Raw genomic sequence first — 9,425 nt, forward strand, 5'->3', positions numbered from 1 at the left:
CCTTATTTGTAGTGAATGTTTCTGGGTAACTCTTTTAAAGCTATGGATTTGTTTATATATTTAAATAACCTTTACGTAGCTCATTACCTTGAGAAAATAATCAGATTGAAGAGAAAGGAAACTTAAGGAATCTTGGAAAATATGAAATACTTTTAGGCACTTGTGATACAGCATGCCCTGGAGATGTTAATGAGTATGTCTAGACATCTTGTAATAAAGTATTGTCATCTTTCTTAATAGAAATGAAACCATTCATGAATGTTGCTAACAGTTGTGATATATTATTATGTATGATACATTATTATGCTTTCATGTATACATACACATGTATGTGTTATATGCATATACATATGTAATATATGTATATATATGATAACATATGTTATTATTCATTTTTATTACCATTATTTGAAGTTATTGTGCCTAGTAGAGTGAGAATGAGATCAACATGTTGCTATACAGACATATTTTACCATTACAAAGTTGGGAATTTTCAGAAATTGCCTATGCCAGTATACTCTGGTACCTTTTTGGAATGCTAGTAAGTTGCTGTTTCAAAGTAGTACCCTAATGCCCCAAAAGTTGACTTCTTGTCCCTCAGGCAAAATGAAGGAAGTAGAACAGATAACCTGATGACAAATGCTTTGTATAGTAAGATTGAGATCTAGAAGTGAGTCAAAGGACACAAATTGGTCAAATCGTAGGCTTAACCTTTATACGAGATGGAAAAGATTTTCACATGTTTATGTATTTCTAGCATCAAGTTTTTCTCTCTTCTGGAGATGTCACAATTTTCTGCTAGTTTATGCAACATGAAAAATTCCTTAGTATGAAAATAAATATGGCTCTCAACAGACATAGAAAATAAATCAACTTAAAAAAAAATAACCTTTTTGGTGTTCTTACTTCATAAATATATAAAGGATGTTCTTAACGAGACATATGTAGTATACTGTGTTCTATGTTTTAGGAATAAATCCAGATCCACTACTGAGCTGGATGATTACCCCACAAATAAAAATGGTAAGTGTGAAGTTTTTTCAAAATTCTTTGGCACAATTGCTTATTTATGCTATCTATCATACACTATGATCAGTATTTTTAAGGTCAAGATATTTCAGGTTCATTAAGATTCATAATCAAAATACTGAATATTTTTAGCATTCATGTATAAAAACAAAAGTATCTTGTGTTTATTTTGGCTTTATAATAGAGGGAGTACTAGGAGATTAAAATTGTTTTTAAATAGCTAATGAAATATGTGAAAACTTTGCAAAGTGATGCTGATACAGCTTTGTATAGTAAATTTTGTCTTGCAGTCAAAGAAATGGTACAGAAAAGTTTTCTGCAGAATAACAGGAGACTTAAAAATGTACATATACTTGAAATTGTACATTTAAATGACAAGATGTCAAAAAGTCCAAAATGAAAATGATTTCACTAACTGAGCAAAAACAGTCTGGAACTTGGTATTGTTAGTATAAAGTACATTTCTAGGACTACATGTAACTGAAATTATATAACTAAGAAAAAAAAAGCTAAGCAAAATGCAATCATTTTAAGTAAGGTTTGCATACCAGGCCTTGCATAAGCTGGGTTTTAGTCAGTTACATCGATGAATGAAGGTGCAGGTAAGGAATGAGGTGAACTTGGTGGACGTGCTTGTCTAAGTGGACAGTCGCACTCCTCAGCTCCAGCTTGTTACTGCCATGTGGGTGAATAAAAAAATGTGATCACCAACCATTTCTGTCGTTAAAAATAATAATAATAATAATAAAAGAAATCTGGACTTTCATGTTATCTTTTAAATGCTAATAAGAAATTTAAAAAAAATTTTTTTTTAAACCCTCTATGAGCCAAACAACACATCTACAGGTTTGAATGGTATGGTGGCAGCTGATTTATCACTTTTGTTTAAAGGTTGTAGAATCTACAATTTCTTTTGGGTTCTAGGATCATCCCTTTCCCTTAATACATAGGATCTTCCATTATCTGGTCCTAGTTTAACTTTCCAGCCTATTTTGCTGTTTTTCCCATTGGGAAACCTCAACTATAACCAAATTGTTCTCTCCCTCAGTTCCCAATTTATTACATGCGTTCTGTTCTGGTTCTTTTGGTCTTACCTGTTTGGATTTCTGGTTTCCTCTCCCCTGAATTTGCCCCTAACTATCATTAAAATTAAGGTTTAAATACTTCCATCTACCATGAAACATTTTTAATTTGTAGTAATAATAGTCTCTCCCAATCTTAAACACATGGCAAGTATGATTCTCTGAAATAGTCTTGTTAATATTTGTGGCTTGCGTATTAATCTGGTTATTTTTCTATGTATATCTTCTGCCCTTTACTAACTGGATAGCAGGTGGTGAAAGTTACCAAATATTTTATTGAAAAGCTTGGTTATGTCAATCCGATACTTTTGAAATAGAAAATGTTTTATTTAAAATATGACCAAATTGATAAGCTATGTGTATGCACAAATATAAACACAGATGCGTATAAGAAACCTTTGGTGTCCTTGTTCATTGCTTACTGGAAGCTGAACGAAATTGAGACACATCATGAATTTTGAAAGAATTGTAATAGCAGTGAATCTGGAGAGCAAAAGAAAACAAATCCTTACATGAAATTTCCTAATCCAAATTAAGATGGGGAGGTTGCTCTAAAGTTATGGATGTTTTATGCAATCCAGAAATTAATCAGCAAATCCAATGAGTCAAAGCCTTCAGGATAAAACCTGACTTTGTTGTCATTCATAAATTCAAAATCCAAATTATAGCTTTGTCAGTTTCTTAGAAACAAGTCTGATAGCATTCCTTGGTTATCATTTGGATTACTTGGCTATTTTTCATTTTCACAAAAGCCATTTTTGTGATTGAATATGCTCTCATTCCTACAATTCGATCATGACTTATTCTGTGACTTTTGCCACAAAGAGGGTCATGTCATCTAGAGGTGCATGCATTTATGTCTTTGCTCTCTCTCCAGGGGGATTCTAAGTTTTTTGAAAGAATAGAACTTGAAGTTCCCTTGTACAGTTGTCACAGTAAGCATTCAATGAAACTGAGCTTGATTGATTTAATTTAGGAAGGAAGGGAGAAATGGAAGAGAAACTATTGCTGGATGAGCATTTTGTAACTTAATATTGTTGAAATCAATGCTGGTTGTTTCCTTTTTTAGGCAGCCGCCTCAGTTTTCCTGAGTGTGCTCCGTGGTATGCCTCTGGCTGTGGAATTAGAATTTCGAGGAATAAGAGACTGTTACTTTATGTTCCCAGGCAGCAGTCTCATTGAGAATTGGTGGTAGCATATGTGCACAATGTCACATTATTTGCTACACTGTATTTGGAGATTTATCCACTATCTGTTTTTTTTTTTAATGTGCTAATCCTTCAGCTTTTGATGTGTTTTTAATTTAGGAAGCAGTAAATATTTAGACCGAGTTGGGAGCAGTAGCTCATCACAGAGGAGCTCCAAGAAGGAACAAGTCCCATCAGAAGCAGAGTTGGAGAGACAACAAATTCTTCAAGAAATGAGGAAGAGAACATCCCTTCACAATGACAACAGCTGGATCCGGCAGCGCAGTTCCAGTGTAAATAAAGAGCCTATTTGTCTGCCTGGGATTATGAGAAGGTGCGAGACATTTTAGCAATTATTCCCTCTTCTGTGCTGTGAAGCAAATAGACATGCTGATTCCTTTGGGCACAAGAGATGTCATAATTTCTTATTCTAAGATTTAGTGGAAAAAAGGGAAATAGAGCAGATGTCACTGGACACGTGTCACGAAATGCTTATTAAATGCCAGACACACGCCGTTTGCTTTTTCCATGTCATCTCAATCTGGGGAAAATGTTTTGAAGTAGGGATGGTCATTACATTTTTCTACATGTAGAAACTGTGGCTCAAGCAGGGAACACACGTGGACAAAACCACATGGCTAACAGGTTGCAAAGATGGATGTAGAACTCCGAATAAGTATTGGGCACTTAAATAATTTATGCAGTTTTTAGTGCTTCCTTGGCCACTGAACTTAAAGAAATTAAGCCTCTAATTGTTTGTTTATAATAAGATAATGGTTAGATTGGAATCATAATAGTGTTCACAAAGTGTGAAAACCTAATTTTTTTTAACGTTCAGAAAAGTACATAGTTATAAATTCATTGGAGATGAGAGGATGAACATTTTAAAAGATCTATCTTGGGTAAATAAATACTGGAGCTGCTTTTATTCAAAATTTCCACAGCTGAAAATCTGAGGAAAACTATTTGTAACACATTACAAAGGGCAAACTATCTCAACATAGAAATATCTTTTGTAAATCAGTAAATAAACCCCAGCAACTTTATAGAAGCAGACAGTTGATATGAAAATAGTTCATAGAAAAAGAAACAAAGTCAATAGACATATAAAACATCAACACTACTCCTATAACAATGATGTATGTTGCTTCCAGAACTTGTAAAAGGTTAAACAAATGATTAGGTCTATGTATTGACAGTTGTCTAAGGAAACAGGAATTCTTGTTCCCAGTTGGGTGGATGATTTTTCAGTGTTTATTAAGTAAAAGTTTTTATTTTTATACCTTGTGAGAAGTTTAGTTTACGGCACTTTATCTTCTGGATATATTTGGTTCAGTATGCGAAGATATATCAAAGAATGTACACTTACATGTTATTGGCAATAGCAAAAAAAAAATAATAATCTGAATGTCTACTAATAAGAGTATACTTAATACTCGTTAAATAATGGCATGCCGATAAGGTCGAAACTATACAACGATTGAAGAATTGAAAGAGGCATATTACTCCCTAATACACCAGCTCAAAACTTAATGGGTTAAAATATCAATTCGTTGTATCTCACTATTCTGAGGGTAGACTAGGCAGTTCTTTACATGGTGTTGGTTCGGACACTTGGGCAGTTCTAGTCACTTAGAGTTGGTATTGGCAAATTTTTTTGTATGAAGAACCAGATAGTAAATAATTCAGGTTTTGTAGGCCACATAAGTCTCTGTCATATGTTCTTTGTTGTTTTATGACTGTTTGAAAATATAAAATACCCTTCACTCGTGAATCGTACATATTCTGGCAGTGAGCTTTAATTTGCCGACCCCTGATCTAGAAGCTCCACTGAGAGCTCAGCTGGAGCTGTTGGCTGGGAGCCTCTCTTCTTCATATGGACCTTTCCACATAGCTGCTTGGGCCCCCTCGTGACCTGGCACCTGGATTCAAAGAGGAAACCTTGCAAGGAGATATGCTCTCATGTGCAAGTGCTTATGAAACCTCTATTCGTATAATGTTTGCTAACATCCCACTGGTCAACACATCACATGACCAAGCCCAGAATCAGCGAGAGGCACGAGGACGTGGATACAGTCACAAGATTCATTGGGAGCCACCTAAGTACTATCTATCACATGAACTGACATAAAAATAATTCTAAGATAATATATATTACATGGATAAAGCAAGTTATGAAGAATACGCATTGCAGAATAATCCTATTTGAGAATGTTAAACATAGGAACATATTACATATGTATATAGACATGGCTATATGTAAATTTATATGTATAAGTAAATATGTGCTTACATATGTGAGTAAAAGTCTAGAAGGATGCCTCCGGAAACTGGGGCAGGTAAATCGTGGTCAGTGAGAGGCGGGAACCTTATTCTTCCTTCAGATACCCTTCTCTTCTGCCTGAGTCTTTCTTATCATGATGATGTAGTACTTTTGTAACTTTAAAAGAAAAAAAATACATATTTCAAATTTGGGATAAGAAAGTTTAAAAAATAATAACAAAATTGACCAGGTAGAAAAGAACCCTTCATAATTTGGAGTCATTCTTTGTAGACCAGAATTAATATAAATATACAACTTAATTTAAGAGAGATTTTTCAAAAGTTGTGTTTCTATGGGTTATGGGTGGTGAGTGCATGAGGGCTACACAGTAGAAATGGCCTGAGTTACTTTGGAATCAGGGAGACTTTGGTTTGAAAGCTAGTTCCACCACTGACTAGCTCTTCTTACTATGGACAAGTTAACTTCTGTGAGAGCAAAAGAAAAATCACATGTAGTGTTGTGAAGATGAAATTAATATTTTTATGACTGTGTTTAATACCTGACATATGTAAGTATATAAAGAGGTATTTTTTTTTTGGTTAGGTTTTAAAAATTAAGATTGATATATCTATGTAAGCAGCCGAAGATTTAAAAGAAATATATGTCATTTTTGCCTTAGTATCTATTTGTCCTTTCCACTTTGTATTTATTCTTTTACCTAAACACCAAGTAAATAAGCATAAAAATAAACGAAGGTTAATGGAATATGAAACATTATGATGCCTTTGATAAAAAAAAACATTAAAAGTAATTTTATATGTAATTGGACCTGTTAGATTAATACTTGCTTATAAAAATACATAAAATGGATAGTTTAATGACTAATGTTAAATGGATTTCTAATTGCGTTATATAATTTTAATTAATCCTTTCTATATTTCAGGGGTGAATCTCTAGATAACCTGGATTCCCCAAGATCCAATTCTTGGAGACAGTCCCCTTGGCTCAGTCAGCCTGTAGGAGTCTATGCTTCTTCCTCTGTTCAAGACTTCAGTCGCCCACCGCCTCAGCTTGTGTCCACGTCAAACCGTGCCTATATGCGAAATCCGTCCTCCAGCATACCCCCTCCTTCCGCTGGTTCTCTGAGGGCCACCAATGCACCTTCCCCCACACCACGAAGCCATTTCTCTTCTCCTTCATCATCAGGCTCCCAGCTACGCAACAGGTAAGGCCCTGTGGGTTTCTCCTTTTCTTAGTTTCAGGGATTTTTTTTTTTTTTCATTAAAATTTTCCTCACATCTTGTCCATGCTTTCCAGAGAAAGCCAGGCCTTTTCGAATGTGTCAAATGCAGTGTCCTTTTATCAGGTCAATTAAGAAGTCTTTCTCAATTGCTTTCTAAGAACATTTATGGATGTCCTGTGAAGCCATTGGAGACCTCTCAAACATCTGCTTCATTGCCACTGTCTCCTTTGCTTATGATATCTTAAAGACAGATGTACCTGAATAGTTTTCAATATAATCATGAAAATATACTCATTGAATGCATTTGAAATTTATGAGTAAAGGCAGTATTGTAAAATATTTGACTATTTTAATGAGACACAATACAAACTCATTTTATAGGAACCGAGTATAAAAGGAAAGCATTATAATCAAGCTCCGTCGTCTGTGGAACTTTTAACAAGCCGAATAAAAAAATGTTAAGTAGTTAGTAATGCTTGTTGGTTATTTGATTTCCAAAACTATTACTTGCCTCTTACCTGGTTTGCCAACAATTTGTTCAGACTCCATCAACTGATTCTGTAGGTCATATGCCACAGGAATTGTGTAACAGTTATAATGATAGGTCTTGACATAAAAGTTGCCTTTGAATATGGACAGAAGCTCAGTTGTCAACAGGTATTGGGTTTTCAGATCTGCTTAACTTCACTACAGATCACTGATGCTTTTCGAAACCACATACAACAATGTTTCTGCTGTCACCCTACGGAGTTCTGCTGGCGTATACTTCTTCTCATGTAAATGAAAGACTGAAAAGTAGAAACACAATTATCGATATTAAGATTTTTCTTAAGCCATCAAATAAGGGATTTTGTTAAGAGAATATATTTATATCCATCTAAAATATTACTTGTACCAGGATCTATAAAATGGGTATCAGAGAGTTTGAATTATGAGAAGAAGTGGGGATTTATGGGGAAGATGAAGGTCATAAGGTGGGGAGGCAAGGCAGAGGAGAGAGTACCCATTTCTTTACAGAGAGCCCCACCTTAGGAGAACAGATAGAAGACAGGTCTGGACTTTTCTGCCCTGCAAATGTCTCTGTCTCAGAGGTGGTGCTCTAACATGAGGCACTCCACAACTATGCACTTAAAAGTGCTGTGCTGGTTCCGAGGGATGCAAAAGCAAGAAGTGGCCTTCCCCTTCCCACTTGGGGAAGAAGGTAAGACTTGCATCCAAAGGGAGGTAGAAACTCTCCTTACTTACCTAAATGGCAGCTGTCATGCAATTTTCATTTCATTCTCCGGAGAGGGAGTCCGGTAAGGTAGAGGCACACTCAGGAAAGCACTGCTACTTCTGTTTAACTTGAATATTGGGTGAATGAGAAAGAGGATGAGAAAATAAGGTTGAGACAGTGGGTTGCAGTCCCTCTCTGAAGTCGAGGCTGCTTTTTCAGTGTTCTATGGGTGAAGTGACACAATTATAGAGTCGAGTTTTGGCAGGTCTAACTGCCAAAAGAGGCTGTTGGCTGAATTAGAGGAGGGGGAGGCTATTGCTGTGTACAGATATGATCTAAGGAGGGTAGCATCTTGAAGTGCAGAATGGACTAATTGCACTGAAATTGTTCATTTAGGTGAATAGGTGTCAAGCTTTCAGAACCAGCATGGAGATCCTTCAAGGTACAATATAATCAAGGCATACGTTGATTGGCTGGTGAAAGTTTTCCTCCTACAGATATACAGAGACTTTCTTAAATTGTTAATGTTCAGACCAGAGTGTGATTTTAAAATAATAACTTGAGCTGCACAGATGAAAGCCTCCATTCCATTCTTGTTCTGCATCTAGGTCAGTCAGTGGGAAGCGCGTATGCTCCTACTGTAATACCATTCTGGGCAAAGGAGCCGCCATGATCATCGAGTCCCTGGGTCTTTGTTATCATTTATATTGTTTTAAGGTGAGACTAAGATGAACAGCCTCTGTAGGCCCGCAAAGCTTTGCTTGGAGAGCGCATGGCTTCTTTGAGCTCTGGGTGTGGGCGTGCCATTAACAAGCTAGGTGCTGCTGTATTTGTCAGTCTGTGCTGCGTTTTGAGTTTCAAATTGCCTACTACTATTTAGTTCTCAAATCTTGAACCCAGCTCCAAAAATTAAATTTAGAAACACTATGCACTTTTTATTTCCAATCTGTTAAGATTCGCTTAGTAAAATTTACAGTGCATAAATGCTTTCTCTAATATGAGATTATAGGCACATTTGAAATGTAATTTACCAATGTCATCAACAGCATGGGGACAGGACGTACAATTATTACAGTGTCAAATAGCCTAGCTTTGAATAGGGAGAGTAAGGAAAAGCACTCTAAATATTATAAAGTTATACAGCCTAGTTGTACCTGACAGGTTTTTGCACTGAAGAAAGAACTAAGCCTGTAACTACTTTATTTCAAAGTAACTGTCTTTAGAGACATACCTATTTGATTCTTGAACTTGTGTTGAGCTGAAGGGAGACTCCAGTTGTTGATCCTGGAGTTCCCCAGACCATAGCTTGTTTAAGCTTAGATATCACTGGCTGTTGCTGGCTTGGGCTGTTCCTAGGCATGGCAGTATGAATCAAAATTATTAGTGTTTGAGCACATGGAACCAG

General features: G+C 35.9%; 1 protein-coding gene across 24 annotated transcripts in view; it reads left to right on the forward strand.

Moving 5' to 3' along the window:
- Positions 1-9,425, forward strand: part of LMO7 (LIM domain 7) — a 181,765-nt gene that overhangs the window by 169,719 nt on the left and 2,621 nt on the right. For 18 of the 24 annotated variants that reach the window (XM_039886866.1, XM_039886879.1, XM_039886880.1 and 15 more), the window contains 4 exons: positions 971-1,023; positions 3,419-3,632; positions 6,505-6,786; positions 8,629-8,737. In XM_039886866.1, coding sequence (XP_039742800.1) covers positions 971-1,023; positions 3,419-3,632; positions 6,505-6,786; positions 8,629-8,737 — 658 coding nt within the window. The remainder of the gene's footprint in view (positions 1-970; positions 1,024-3,418; positions 3,633-6,504; positions 6,787-8,628; positions 8,738-9,425) is intronic. The other 6 variants (XM_039886885.1, XM_039886868.1, XM_039886876.1 and 3 more) reach the window with 1 other exon arrangement.

This window comes from Pteropus medius, unplaced genomic scaffold (assembly GCF_902729225.1).
Source record: "Pteropus medius unplaced genomic scaffold, Ma_sr-lr_union100, whole genome shotgun sequence".
Lineage (NCBI taxonomy): Eukaryota > Metazoa > Chordata > Mammalia > Chiroptera > Pteropodidae > Pteropus > Pteropus medius.